The sequence below is a fragment of the Megachile rotundata genome, chromosome 13, assembly GCF_050947335.1.
Source record: "Megachile rotundata isolate GNS110a chromosome 13, iyMegRotu1, whole genome shotgun sequence".
NCBI lineage: Eukaryota > Metazoa > Arthropoda > Insecta > Hymenoptera > Megachilidae > Megachile > Megachile rotundata.
Window position 1 is genome coordinate 14,500,599 of NC_134995.1, and position 14,451 is coordinate 14,515,049.

At 46.5% G+C, this 14,451-nt stretch overlaps 1 protein-coding gene across 3 annotated transcripts in view; it reads left to right on the forward strand.

Annotated features, from left to right (window-relative positions):
• The window catches only part of cpx (synaptic transmission protein complexin), a 171,374-nt gene that overhangs the window by 63,567 nt on the left and 93,356 nt on the right, over window positions 1–14,451 (forward strand). For all 3 annotated transcript variants that reach the window (XM_076539321.1, XM_076539322.1, XM_012288539.2), the window contains one exon: window positions 3,605–3,703. In XM_076539321.1, the coding sequence (XP_076395436.1) occupies window positions 3,649–3,703 (55 nt within the window). In that variant the 5' untranslated portion in view covers window positions 3,605–3,648. The remainder of the gene's footprint in view (window positions 1–3,604; window positions 3,704–14,451) is intronic.

The window sequence follows — 14,451 nt, forward strand, 5'->3', positions numbered from 1 at the left end:
CGAAGTACGAAATTCGAAATCCGTAAGAAAGTTCGAAGCGACGATCGAGAATTCTGGTGGAAAGTGACTCTCTCGAGAAAGGATAAGTTGAAAAAACAGCGGCTCGTTAGCAAGAACGGAGGATAAAGGCAAGGAAATCGTAGGGACGAACGGTCCACCGATAATTAACCCGAGTTAAATGGAGATCCAGAGAGCGAACGTTTGAACCCTGGTCTTCTTCGTCGACACTTTTAGCCCCAGAGGCGAGATTTTCGCTGCAGTCGAATGCCAAATCCGCGTCCTCTACTCTATTCAATTACTGGCGTGGGATCGAGAAGGTAAAGGATAACCCGAGGTGATCCCGCTGTTCTAACGAGGCGGTAGTTTTCTCTTATGAAGAGGGTGCTTCGGCATTTCTCTACTCGAGTCTCGTTGCTCTCGTGACCTCGAAAACGAACAGTTCTTCTCGTTCAAATTACTTTCGAAACTCGTCGCTTTCGCTATTTTATAACCAGTCAAAGTTTTCGAGATTGATGCTTAAGACAGAATAACTCTGAACCGATTCCGAGTAGAGAATATTTTTAGTCGAGCTCGCGTAGTTTTAGTTCCTCGATATTTTCCGCGAACGAAGTTTTCCTCGATCGCTTATGTTCGTAGGCTCGGTCCATCAGCGTCGCTTATCTCGCGTCTAAAGAAATGGCTAAACCAGAGTGGTCGAGCAGCCAAAGGGATCGATAGAGAGACAGAACAGATACGCGGAACATAGAACGGGACAAGGTTTCCAAGAAACCGAACAGAAGAAGGGAGAGAGAAGCTGGGCGTCTGCGAGAAGACGACGCCGATAAACCGACGGTAAACCGGCGTCGAGACGTCTCGGCGCCGAGGCGCCTCTCGTACGCCGTGATTTTCCAACAACGCGAGACAACTTTATCCCGACGACAATGAACGAAACGAAGCTCGACGAGAATATCGCGTGTTTTTTTCCTGGCATCGACGGAATTCGCAGCTACCGGCAGAGAGTTGTTCGATGGAGCTTTTAGGGCGTTACCGAGGCTAAACGACTTCGCGCTCGGTTCGCGTATTTCATTAAATATTCGAACAATGCGTTTTTCCGATCCGATAGAGATGTTTTGACGTGCACGATGGCGGGATGAACGGTCGGTATGCTATTGTCGCATACCACAGTGGAAACGGTCACGCGTAGTCAGACACTCTGCAATGAGAATTATTCGAAACGCGATCGCGTTAGCTCGGTTCGTGCTCTCGATTTGCTAGCTCGCTATTATGACGTCGACACTGCGCGAAACTATTTCCCTTTGAATCGACGACGAAACGTCGATTACCTTAAAGCTAAAGGATCGGTTAAACTTTCGACCGTTTATCTCTAACGAAAGCTCGTGCATCCATGCTTTCGTTTACTTTAGCCGACGATTAAACCCTCGCCGACTAACCTCTTTCTCGACGCGATCAGGAGTTATATAAGAGAGGGGCTTTGGAGACTTTTCGAGCGGCTGCACCGAAAATTCGAACATATTTTCGCGACAAACTTGCCGTGTTTGCTCGAACCGCGAATCCTTTTGGAGAAGAGAGTCAGGACGCTCGCAATTACGCTGACAAGCGAACGATGGAGCATCGAATTGCAGTTGAGTCGTCGCGGTGGAAACTCTATCCAGAGTCGAGTAAAACGAGCTTGCAGGCTGGAAAGTCGAGGCAAAACAAACGGAAGGAGAGGATGCTTGCTGGAATCGGGGCAAAGAAGATTTTCTTTGAGAGTACCCTTTTTTTAACGAGGTATCGCGTTCAGCCTTTCTTGTTGAAAGAACGAGCGCTCGAAAGCTTTAAACGAACATTAATGTCTTCAACTTTCACGATCAGTATTTAATTATACCTACTTAAATTTTTTTTCGATAACCTACCGAATATCGAAGAAGACAATTGATAGGTTCTGGGTCACGTAAATATAAAAAAACTCGATATCACCGAATTCAACGGCGGTCTATTGTTCGTCACTCGAATGTAAAACACTTGTCGTTCCATCTTCGAATAACATATCTCGAACGTAAATCCGAAACGCAACGATCGAACGGCGTTTGGAAAAGTGGGTCACGCGAAGGCTTCAGGTGCGAACATCTTCCAGCTTGTACAAACGAAACTCGACGTGTTCGCAATATATTAACCGATAGGCAACGCGAGTCGTTCTATCCTCTTTGGTGTAAGCTTCTTGACATCCGGTAGTCCCCTGGCAAGGCCAACGAAAGTGCACGAGGCCTCGGTGACCTACAGCTCCTTGTTAAATTATTCATCGCGCTGACGCGGCGGTTTCCGCGTCGATGAGCATCATCTTCGTCGACGTAACGCGTGCTACCCCTCTTTGGCATTTTTGCCCCGCCACCGAAACACGTTTCCTTTCCGCCCCTTGCTATGGCCATCTGCGTCGCTAGATTAAAATGCTTTTCATCGTGCTCGGATCGAGGATGTCCCCCGAGATGCGTATTTCATTTTCATGCCAAAACGACGCTCGCAAAAAGGAAGGAGGACCAGAAGAAAAACGAGCATCGAAGAAAAAAAACCTACTGGCACAGGCCCGCGGTAATATTTTAGGCAATGGCTCACCCCACGACAACGATTACTCGAAATGATCGTCCGACTTTGAAGCGCTTAAATTATTAGCCCACGGTGCTTTTATTCCGGGCAAAAGGTAGCAACAAACCGGAGAAAGAAAAGTTTGGGACGAAAGGGAGATACCGTTAGAAAGTTTCGCGGGACATTTATTTTCGCCGGTAATGCGGGATTGAAAGACAACGCAGGAAGAAAGGAATTTTCCGAGTTTCCCCGTTTTCCAAAAATTTGCTGGCGAAACTTTCTTCTCGCGTATATTTCGATAACATCGATTACCGATGCTCGACGATACCAAGACACGAAGCTAGCGATATTCGACGTTACCAATAGCAAATAATCCGCGATAAATTGTGCAAATAAATCCGTATAAAGCTATTTCCCGGTTAAATCCTCGACGGCGTAGTTCGGTCGGTATTGCGCGGTACAAATTTTTTATTAGGTCGAAGCGTGTATCGCGCAGTCGTTTTTACGAAATTCATGGCACACCCTTCATTTGCTCGAATAAACAGCGACGAATTCTCGCGTGTGTTTTGTCGATGTGTAATACACGCACGAGGAAACGTTGCAGTAGGCCACTTTGGAATAGCTTGAAATCGGATCGAACGCGGTATTAGTTTTCACGAGGTCGTAAAAGGGAATTTACGAGCCGAAAACCATATAATGTTATTACCCGAAATGGTTATTTCTTTGGACGAAGAGATTTCAGGACATACATAAAAGGCCAGGCCACGATACCGTGGCTCGCGTGGATTCGAAAGAGGGCATGGAAATTTTTACGACGAACACTTTCTGCTTACTTCGCTGTTCTACTTGGACGAATTAATGCGTATCAGTCGGCCATTTATGTTTTCCAAGCTTAACGTTTACTTTTGGGGGAATAACTGATTGTTTATAACTGAGTTATAGAATCGAACAAGTACCAGAAGACGCGAACGGATTTTCTCGAAAACCTCTCAAAAATAACTCGATATTTTTCGATCGATGCTAACAATATCGTTCGTTGCAGGTCCAGCAGTTTCCATCGCCGCGTGATAAACAGCAAGCACCAAGATGGCAGCTTTCGTCGCGAAGCAGATGGTTGGAAACAAGCTGAACGCTGTTAAAGGTAAGGAACGTCTCGGATAAAAGCTTCGATTTTTCTTTCGAAACGTCGTGTCGTTATCGCTTTTAAAATCGTTCGCTTCGACGTTCACGGATTATCCTGGAACAGCTGGACAAACTTAACGTGTACGAATCTGAGAGAAACTAGAAGCGAACTATCGTAATGTTCACGGTATAATTATTCGTTGCTTCGCGAACTTCGTAGAAGCTTTTCCGTGTACCTTAAATTCTGGTGCACAAGCAAAATTATGTCGCTATTATCAAAATATACTTCTCGCGGGAAAAATGAGGTAACCGTGGTCGCGACGCTGTTGTTTCATCGTCGCAGAGGCGATACCGGTCGCTAGAGAAAAGCCAGCGTTTCATCGGGTCTTAATATATTTTTTTCGATAAGAAACATCAGTCTTTCGGGCAGTAATTTAGCTCGCGAATTAAGATTGATCGTTGGCGCTAGTCAGACTGGAGGATGAAAGGAAGGAAGAAAGCATTAGATCAAATGACGAAGCATCGTTATCCTGGCGCCGAGGATTTGGTTCGTCGGCTAAGGGAAAAAAGAAAGAATTATTTACTTTCGCCAACGCTATTGCCACGTATTTTTATCCTATCGACCCGAGTTAAAAGAATCTTTCCTTAACGCCCGTTCGAGCTACCGATAATACTCGAAATAGAATCTTCTGTAATACTGACCCTTCGATGCTGTTCACGTAACCGTGTCAACGAAATGATATAAAAAGCTTGTCACTTTTGTTATTTACGACTTTGTGACACGTATATTTTCGTCACTCGTGAAAAACATTCGCGTCTGATTTATCTCCGTCATTCTCCGAGCTTTGACGCCGATTGCTTTTGGGATTATTTATAAATTGTCGCGAGACTTTGCTGTCCCCATAAAGTAACTACCGAAAAAGTCACCATCAATTATCCGAAACATCGTCGACCTGAAAGGTTTTTCATTTCCACGTAACTAAATTCCTTGCCACGTGTTACCTAGCGAAGTACGTGTATCGTAGAACGTATATATCTGGCCAATAGGTTAGCGGTATACGCGACATTAGGCCGTATCGGGCATGTACATCTCCCGGTAAGTGATGGGAACGGATATATCCGTCGGTAGGAGTAGGAATACGCGTTTACAACCCTCGAAGGGCTCGTAAACTTCGTAGACACGACTCGCCTCCAGATATTTTCGATTACACCAGACAATATATTCCATTAAAATTGCACGGACTTTAACGTACCGGTGGAGAATTCCACGGTGGCATGGAAATTGTTGGATCTCGTCGATTAAAGCGAACCACCGAAGCCAGAGAATTGATTCGGCTCGATTAGAGTATCGCCAAGGGCCATCGAACCCTCGAAAACTCAACGACACACGGCATTCCATTGCCAGTCAATTATATCGTTCGCGGTCAACTTTGCCAACTGGTCGGCTGATAATCGGCAGCTAGCAGCCGCCAATCGAATTGCTAGCAAACCAAATCGACGCGTTTAATCGAATCAGCATGCCGTTAATCGTCCGCACTGCTTGCCATCGACTTGTTTCCTGCAATCCACTTTTGAATCGTCCCTCTGTGCACGAACCGGGAATTGCTAACTCTCGTTTATAAACCGAACGGACCAACGAGTAGAAAATACAACGGAAAACTCGCTGAAAATACAGTCAAGTATTTTTGCACGGTCTATTCGCTTATTTACGATTTCTCTTTTCTGTCAACTTTACAAATATGGAGTACGTTATTATTTACTCGTAAGAATACTTGAACTTTCTCGCGAGAGAAGAGAAACGAAAGTGTCGTTTTCACGGCATAAGTTATGCAACGGCGACAAATGGCGGTTCGCGAACGGAGCATTTAATCACGCTTATTCGAGTTAGAATTACAAGTTAGCCGGTTCGAAGCGAGAATTGAAGAGAAGCGACCGCGAGCGGAGACTTTGGTCGACGCGTCACCGGCTGACTCGTCGGCTAGCTGCCAGCGTGAACGATGGCTCGCAATAAAACTTGCGTCATTAAGGGAAAGTTCCCCGTAAACGGGAGAAAGAGAGGGAAAGAGGGTGTGGGTAGCAACCGTATCGCGAGGAATCCGTAATGGGAAACGGGGACCTTCGTCAACCTCGGAGAAGCCACGACCTCGAATCTTTCTTCGGGCCAACCTTAACTCACTTGGACATAATCAATCCATCCTCCAGCTTCGTGGCTTTTCTATCTCCCTTTCTCCGGCTCTCCGTTACCGTTCCGATGCCACTAGTCCCTCTGTCTTTTCTCCGCTGGCTCGTTTGTTCTTTCGATGTCTTCCATTATGTACATTGACCGAGGAATCGTCTCCGGCTCGATCCTTCTTCGCAACCGCGTTTCTTGATGTAACTTTTAAATGGCCTCGGTCGTTTTTGCCAAGGGAAAATGGCAATTGCCCGTTCGTCCTTCGGACTCTTTTGTGATTCCGAGGAATCACGACGAGCAACTACGATGTTCGAGCTAGGAACTTTGAGTTCGCCGGTTTATCGGAAATGTTATTAAGCTTAGCCTCGGGATGATGTACTTTACGGTAACGAGAGGTAAGTAGGTAATTTCAGAGACCGAACATTGGTTTATTTCGACGGATGTCGGTTACGGTAATTTAACGAAAATCCCACGCGAGATCCGAGAGTGCTTCTCTATCCTTGCGAATAGTTTACCGGTCGGTCAGAAAACACTCTGAAAGCTCTGGATCGGATCGAGTAAAATCCCACGTACGTCGCACGAGTTGACGAGTATCCTACGAATCGTTGCCGTTATAGAATAGATAGGAGTTTGAATTAGTAGCGTTAAACGCGTATTCCAGAAGATCGATGGCAATTATGCGAAGATTACACAAGCTCACAGTTTGCGAAAATAGATCGATAGCTGGAAAACAAGCCGTTATTACCGTATTCGCGAAGGATAAACGGGCGTAATCGTCGAGCGAGCAATTATCGCGAGTTGTCTATCAGGGTTGTGGAGCAGTCACGAGGGAGGAGAAGTCGGAAGTTCCGAGAGGTCCGGAAACCAGCGGTTTGCTCGAGGGTGCGACACGGGATTTTAGCGGGGAATGCGGTCAGGAAACTTTCGCGAAGCTCCAAGAGTGGACGAATCGAATGGCAATTAGTTTCGGTTGACCCGAATAAATGCTTCTCCTCGGATTTCCGCTTCTCGATAGCGTTGTCGATTTCGTTCTGCTCCGCTTTTCGTTTTCCATAACGGATACTGTGAACGACGGTCAGAAACAATAGGAACGAAACTATCCGATACGAAAGTATGCAAAATAGAGAGACTACTGAAATACTTTGTCCCATATTTTAAGAGTAAAAATTAAATTCCCTCGAAAGAATAGGAAATAAAAGACGAGCGGATAATAAATTTGATTCGTTTTTGCAGCATCCGATACAAGTCTTTTTATCTCGATCGAGCAACGTTTCTTCGAAGGTACATCGTCTGTTATCGCGCGAAAGAAAGATGACGCGATAAAACGGCGAATGAAGAAGAAGCCGCGGGAAATATCGTAGATCGCATTACTATCTCGAACGGTATTTGTCACCGGCAAATCTGACGTTTCCTCAGGAAAATCTCCCTATTTCACGGTGCAGTCATAGTCTTGCTAGCTTTCGAACGGATTCGTGGCTCGAAGGAGAGCAATCCTATTCGTTGCGGATTTTATTTGCCATCGAATGATACGATTTCAGCTAGGAATCCTACGTTCGAGCGGTAGTTCTCCATCGATCGTTCGCGTTGCTATTTAACGTCGAAATCCACGCGCGACCGATCGGCCGGCAAAAATGAACGATCAGTTAGGAATTATGATCGTTCCAGTTTAACTGGAACGTTGTTTCGACAGCCGCGAACGGGAGCACGGTTGGTTGGAAAGAGAAAAACGAGCTATAAATTCGTAGGCGACAGAATTATTGCGACAACCGTTCGGTAGGTGATATTGTAAATAAATAACAGGATGGTTATGGTAAAACGAGAAGGCGAGGGTGGGCGCTGTAATGCGCGTGAACGGCGATATTTACGGCGCCTGGCTACCAAGATAATTATCTCTCGCGTTATAAATCATGCAAATGGTATGCAAATGTCGCGGCATTGTTTCGATTCGCGGAACGGCTATGCACACCGATCGTCGTTATCGATGGTTTATTCGCGATACTGTACGGCATCGTTCAAAAAGTCTCAGGGCACCCGCCATATTTAACGAAACCGTAATTTTCGTCGACCGATGAACTTCGTGGATTGTTTATACGCTCGATACCCATAAATTTCAATTTTCTACGCTAACGCGAAACGGTGGCTGAAAGAAAACCCGCGTATTATTTATCGCCAGATACGAACAAAGTATGGAACCTTTCAACCGAGTTACGAGCTTCTATTGGATTAAGGAAAATAACCATTGGATATATTCAAGTCGTTCGAAACGCGTTTAATAACGATGCGATAACGAAGGTTCGTTAATCGCTGGCGAAGAAACAATGAGATCGAAAAGCCTATCGGCTTTCGGATAAGCAAAGCGTGAACGTTAGATAAACACGAACGAACGAAGAGGCGGCGCTCTTACAAAATCGAACGGCAGTCGATTAGCCACGGTCCTTGACCACGAAGGAAACCAATCGATAAACGAGCCGATTGTCGCTGGTTCCAGCCAGATCCAACGTGGCTGCATCAATTATCTCCATGGATCCGGCATCGTATCTGGGCCGAGCCCCAAAACCTGAACTATGGCGGATCCAGGCTGCGGTCAGAATTGGCCGTAGCGTAGCTGCAATGCTGGTCGACCGATGTGTTCCGCGCGGTTCTGCGTGCTTCCGCGGGAAACCCGCTAGAATGATCCTCGTCCAATTTAAATGAACTTTCACGTGAACTCTATTTACGAGGCGAAAGGGACTCCTTTTTCCACGGAGTTTGGCGGCAACGAACAAAAGAGCGATGAAAACAAAGGAGTACCAGCCAAGAGCAAAGTTTCCCAAGAATTACTTCATTCGACTTTGAATTATTTTCCGACGCTGGCTCCCTGCCGTTGTTTTCCGTCCCGTGCTCGCTCCTGGAGACGTACCGTAAAAAATTACCCCCGGGCCACGGGAGTTACGAGTGCCCGGATTAAACCGGACGTTAAGTGCACCGATTTCTGTTACTTTCGAACTAACGATCTTCCCTTTCAACCTCTGACATCGGTATCACGTTACTAATGGATTCGGGACAGAAACGCGTTATTAGTAAATGAAATTATAGACCAACAAAATTGTTGTTTGCTAAATGCAACGCAAACGCGAAAGACAAGCTCGAAAGGTCGAGCGAGAGAGCGAAGTTCACGCAGAGATAATCAAATATCGACGCAGGGCTCAGCATTTAACCGACGAATCAGCCTGTTCATCGATACCACCGCGCGACAAACAATCGTCCCAATTAATTATGCGTCTAGGCGTTTCAACGAGCCATGACGGCGCAGCTGTCCGTCTGTCGTTGACACGAATGCATTTTCGAGAACGATGTATGCGTGTCTGTCCCGTTTCACTAGACTCGTCACCGACCGACGGTACAGGAAAAAAGGAATTTTAAATACCTTGCACAACTTTCTCACCTCCGTTCGCAACGGTCCGGAAAATTGTTCAACGAACATCCCCCAGTACGCCCGCTAAATTAGAATAAACGCTGATAGAGAATTAAGTTTTACCGTTCTCGAGCAACGAAGACTGATGAGTTTAAATTTTGATCAAATTATAATATGGTAATAACGTCTGTTGATAGAAGCGAGTATATCAAGGTTCCTTATAATTAACGCGTTCCACTCAGCAAGGAAGGGTGCTACGGTAGATTAAAATTGTAATTATTTAGATCTGGATCGGACGGTTTCTCGACTCGAACGTTTCACTCGCAAAATTAATACGCAAGATTCCGGTGGTAACGAGTTGTCTTAAAAACAGTAGAGGGTTACATAGGAGGCTACCGTGGCAAGAACGTGACCCCTGGAAAATCAATCGGTTAATAGTATCGGCCAATGGAATTGGTTCGCAGAACATTGCGGCGTTCCGATGCTGGGAACAGGCCACGTGGATTGTCCGTGTCCGCGAAATGTCCGTTGGCCGAGGGCAAACGTGGTTGCTGCTAACTGTTTCCAACTATCGACAGAACTTTCTATCGACCAGTCAGGGATTTAATTAAATATCGCGAAGCACACCGTTCCTATAATGCAACCATCGCCTTCAGGTTTTACCGAAATTACCGTGGTACTCTCGTTCCGATCGATCGTTCGACGAGTTTGCGAAAAATTGCAAATAGTTCTGTCTTCGACGAGCGAGCTTCGTCGTCGGTTTAATAACGATTTTAAACGCGAAAACTCGATGATAGAAAAATTGTTACGCTCGTGTTTTAGGTAGAAAGGTATACAGAGATAATAATAATTCTGATCCGTTTCTGGGTCAGATTCCGACTTACGCGTTGTCGAGAGTTCGTTTGACCGATGGTTTGGAACCAACGCGTGGATTTTATAAACGAGAACCGCTTCGTTTCATTCTCTCTCTTCCGTCTTCGCGACAGCAATATCCGCAGCAGGCGTGTCGCGTTTCGGTGAAATTAAAGTTGCAAGATAAACGAGACGCATTTACGAAACGACCGAAAAATTCCCTCGCGAACGGCAAGGTTGTTCCCGGTGCCTTTCAGCCGAGCCACGATATATTTTCGACCGCCTCGTTCGTAGACGGCTTTAAAGGTCGAAGAGATTCCATGAAAAATCGTCCGAAAGCTACAAATAGTAAGTCACTCGCAACTATCGCGATTCCGAACGAACGAGGTCTCGCGAATTTAGCACTCCGAGCTCTCGAAATCGCGAACAAGAGCGATAGCTGTTAAATATTTCCAGCGAAGATAAACAGTCGGTTTCAGCTGTCAGCACCGATCAAATTGCAAAATAAGGGAAGTAGAATGGTAGATTTCATGAGAGAGCTGAGTGCACACGGTGGGAAGAGAGGTTGTAAATGTCCGTTCGGAGAGAGCGATGGTCGAAGGCTGTAGATTCGCGAGAAAAAGCTCATCGTTGTGTCGGGGACCGGCCTAAAAAGCCGACCCGATGTTTCGAGGCCGAGTTTTCACGGTTGGTCGCGCACGAACATATCGATCGAGCCTCGGAGGTGGCAGGGATAAAATGCAGGCTCGTTGTAAGGCGTTGCATAGGCTAAAAATAAATAGCCGTAGACACGTTGAATCGGAAAACCTCGAACGTTTCGTGTGTTTCGTGTTCCAGCAATTACGTGTCGTCGATATCGCGCAAAAATCTTTCCTCCGGGAATACTTTACGACGTGAACGTCCGTGACGAAAGGGTTGAGCAGCGCGTCGCGAGCAGAAGGATATTTTTATCGTCCGCGATTGCTCGGTCAAGCTCGTCGAATCGACGCTGGTCGTTCGAGGAGGGCATACAAAATGTGATTAATTCTTACGATCAATCATCGACGCTATTGTCAATTGCAGAACGACGCGTAATCGACGGTCGACGAGCAGGCGAGAAAATTCAGTCGATCGAGTTCCCTCGATTTATAGTTGCACTCGATGAATTACAGTCATTGACGAGTTTCATCCGACGTTAAAATTGACGCGGGATTAACGTGATCTGAAATCGACGCTCGCGGAAATGATTAATTAACAATATATTTGCAGTATCGCTCTGGCATTGCCACCGATAATATATCGCGAATTAATCGGATATCTCGAATCGGCGCGGCTCTATGGAAACAATGTAATCGCGCGTTTAGCTATCGACGCTCGAACCATCTGATTCTCGACGATGAAAATTGGTTTGGAATCGAGAGAGCAGTCCGCGTGGACAGGGGAAAAAAAACGAATCTCGGTTGTTCTAAATGCCGGACAGACGTAAACGAAACGATACAACGTCCAATTGGCTTAGCAAGGACGAACGGAAGAGGAGAAACGACTAGTTTCTAAAAGATCCCGGTGGAACTGTTGGCGACGAGAAATTACGCAAATGGAGTATCCGCGTGATTAATTCAGAACTCTCGAGGGCGAGGCTGGTTATAAAGCGGCGAGGACACAAAAGCTGCGCTTTTGTTCTTATTTAACACGTCGCAATCCCGAGATAAGGGTCACGGATGTACAATGCGCGGCCTCCAGAATTATTTCGCCCTGCATTCAAATTCTTCTCGTTTCTTTCCCTCTCTCGACGAATCGTCGCGAGATAAATAAATTCTCTTTCCGAGCTCTACGCGTTTTTCTACGCGGAAATCCGCTTCCAGGACCTGTCGCAGCGATCAGACATTTTCTTCCAAAGTATTCGAGCAGTTCGATTGATTTTCTGCCTATTAACCTTCCGCGTCGCATCGTCGGCCACGAACACGCTGGCATCCTCTAATTATGCTAACCGTTGTAATTGCAATTATTCGATTGCGTAGGCTATTTCAACGGAGAGTAATCGATACCGATACGATAAAGCCAGCAGGATCTCTGACCCGGTGTAAACAAAGTTTCGACAAGTTTCACCGTGGCCGATGGAGGAAACGCTGGTTGGCTCGCCCAGGTATTTAACGAATGCGAGCAGCTTCGTACCGCGGGATCGATCGTGCGCTCGTGACCGAATTCGTGAAATATTTAACTAATTTAATTAACGGACCAGCTAGCGGTTCGGGCTCTGCTTAACCGCGATTAAATGTAACGAACGAGTCTAAATTTCGAAACAACTATTATTCGATATAAGGTAGAAACTGCGAAATTCCACCTACCGACGTACCGAAGAACGTTATTATTTTGGAACAGCACTAATTTCATTCATAATTTAATAACAGAAGTCGAATGATTTCGAGCAGCACGGATCACCGGTTCGGCAAGTTTGCTTTTAATAGACGTCTCTCGCAGTGCGGGTTTCAATGTTTCGCTATCGTCACATTCGTCGCCTTTGTGCCCTCGAATCGGTGCTGTACTTGGAGACAATGGTCCCATTAATCATGTCATTAGATCAGGATCCGAGGTGGAAATTCGAATGGCGCATACACGGAGCCTCCAGTCGGTTCTTGTCTCTTGACCCGTGAACGTGGAAAGGAAATTCGCTCGAACGACTTCCAACGCGGCATATTCTCGAGCAATTTGGGCATCGATCGGAACCTTGATTTGCTCAGCAATCGATGTTTCGCGTTAAGAACCCTCTCTTCTTCTTCTTCTTCTTCTTCTTGGACGATTCCGAGAACAACGCGGCGGATCGCAAAAGTGCGAGAATTCCGATCGCGTCGGACGAGCAGCACTCTAAAGCAGCTTTTAAGCTCGCGAGCTAGGCTATGCTTCGATCGCGATAATCGTTGTCGGACAATTACGTTAATGCACGAAATATAACGAGCCACTTTCGACGAGAATAATTCGACGAGAAACGAGCACGTCCCTTTACTTTTTCTCGATTCGAACGACCAAAGATTCCCACGAGCCGCACTATTTAGCCGGTTAACGTTATCGCACCGTTAGGAATCGACCTCGAGAAAAATCGCGTCCGCAACGAGCGTTCGGGGTTCGGTTAAACGCCATATTTTATTAGGGCAGTATCGCGTATGCAATTATACCTCCATGCAAATGATCCGACCCCCGAATTAGCAACGCGACCGATTAATTAGCCGGCAACGCGAATCGCATCTGCGGGAATCCTTGTCGATCGATCGGCGCAGAGTCGATCGGTCAGAGGAAGAGAGACGGAAAGCGCGTTGTCACGCCGAGTGATTGCAGCTGCAACAACGATTAGCATAATCGCGACGGGGAAACGTCTCCGTGAACGAGGATGACGGACACGGGAGGACAGAGAGAAGCTAGGATGATCGACGACATTTTCGTTTGCGTGAAGCCACATCCTCGTTATCCCAGGAGTCGGATCCATCGACCAGAGATCGACGACCACCGAATTAGAACAAAGAGACGTCATTGGCAGCGAGCAGAGTCAAAGCGGATCGACGGATTCGATCGTTCGCGGTTCGTCGTCGATCGTAACCTCCGCTCGTTTTCCTAACCAGGATGTAATCCTTCTCCAGGCAACTCTATAGTCGCGTGTTTTTCAATCTTCGCTGGCGTTTGAACTCCGGCCAAATTGCTAGAACTCTCCGACGTTATCGACCTAGCTACTCTTCTTTCGTCGAAAAGGGTGTTTTATTCGTTACGCGCCTGCTCGTCGTTTACGAGCGTAAAATTCCGAGGAAATATCAAAGAAATTTCATCAGCCATCCAGGATAGGGGAGAAGAAGGAAAGTTATTAATTAGAAATTAAAGGTAAATGAGAATGTAAGCGAGAGGGTGAAAGAACGCGTAAAAGAAGGGGTTGAAACCACTTGGAATCCCGACGATGTTCCATTCCCGATGCCTATTTACCCAGTCGAGGGGGTATATCGTGCTCGGGACGTAATTTCCACGATGGCGAGATATCATCCCTTTCGCGTGCCATTCTCACCCTTCTCAACCCCGTCCAGCTTTCCCCTTTCGACGGACTATATTAAGGATTCCAGAAGGATGCTGCCGTATCCAGGACGAGACCCTGGCCCCAGCTTCCTATCGTCGAGTATGACTGCGGCTTAGGGGTGGGGTGCAACGCGTCGCGATGCTAAATGAGCATTCGCCGCATTCAGTTCGGTCTACGTCTTGGCGGAGCCGCGGAAAAATGCCAGCCAGTGTGCATGACGCTTTATTAAGTATGAATTGAACGAACCGGGGGAAGCAGAGAGTAATAGAATGTCTGGCTGAGTAGGGTGTCGATGGAATTAAAACGCTTTCGAAGGAA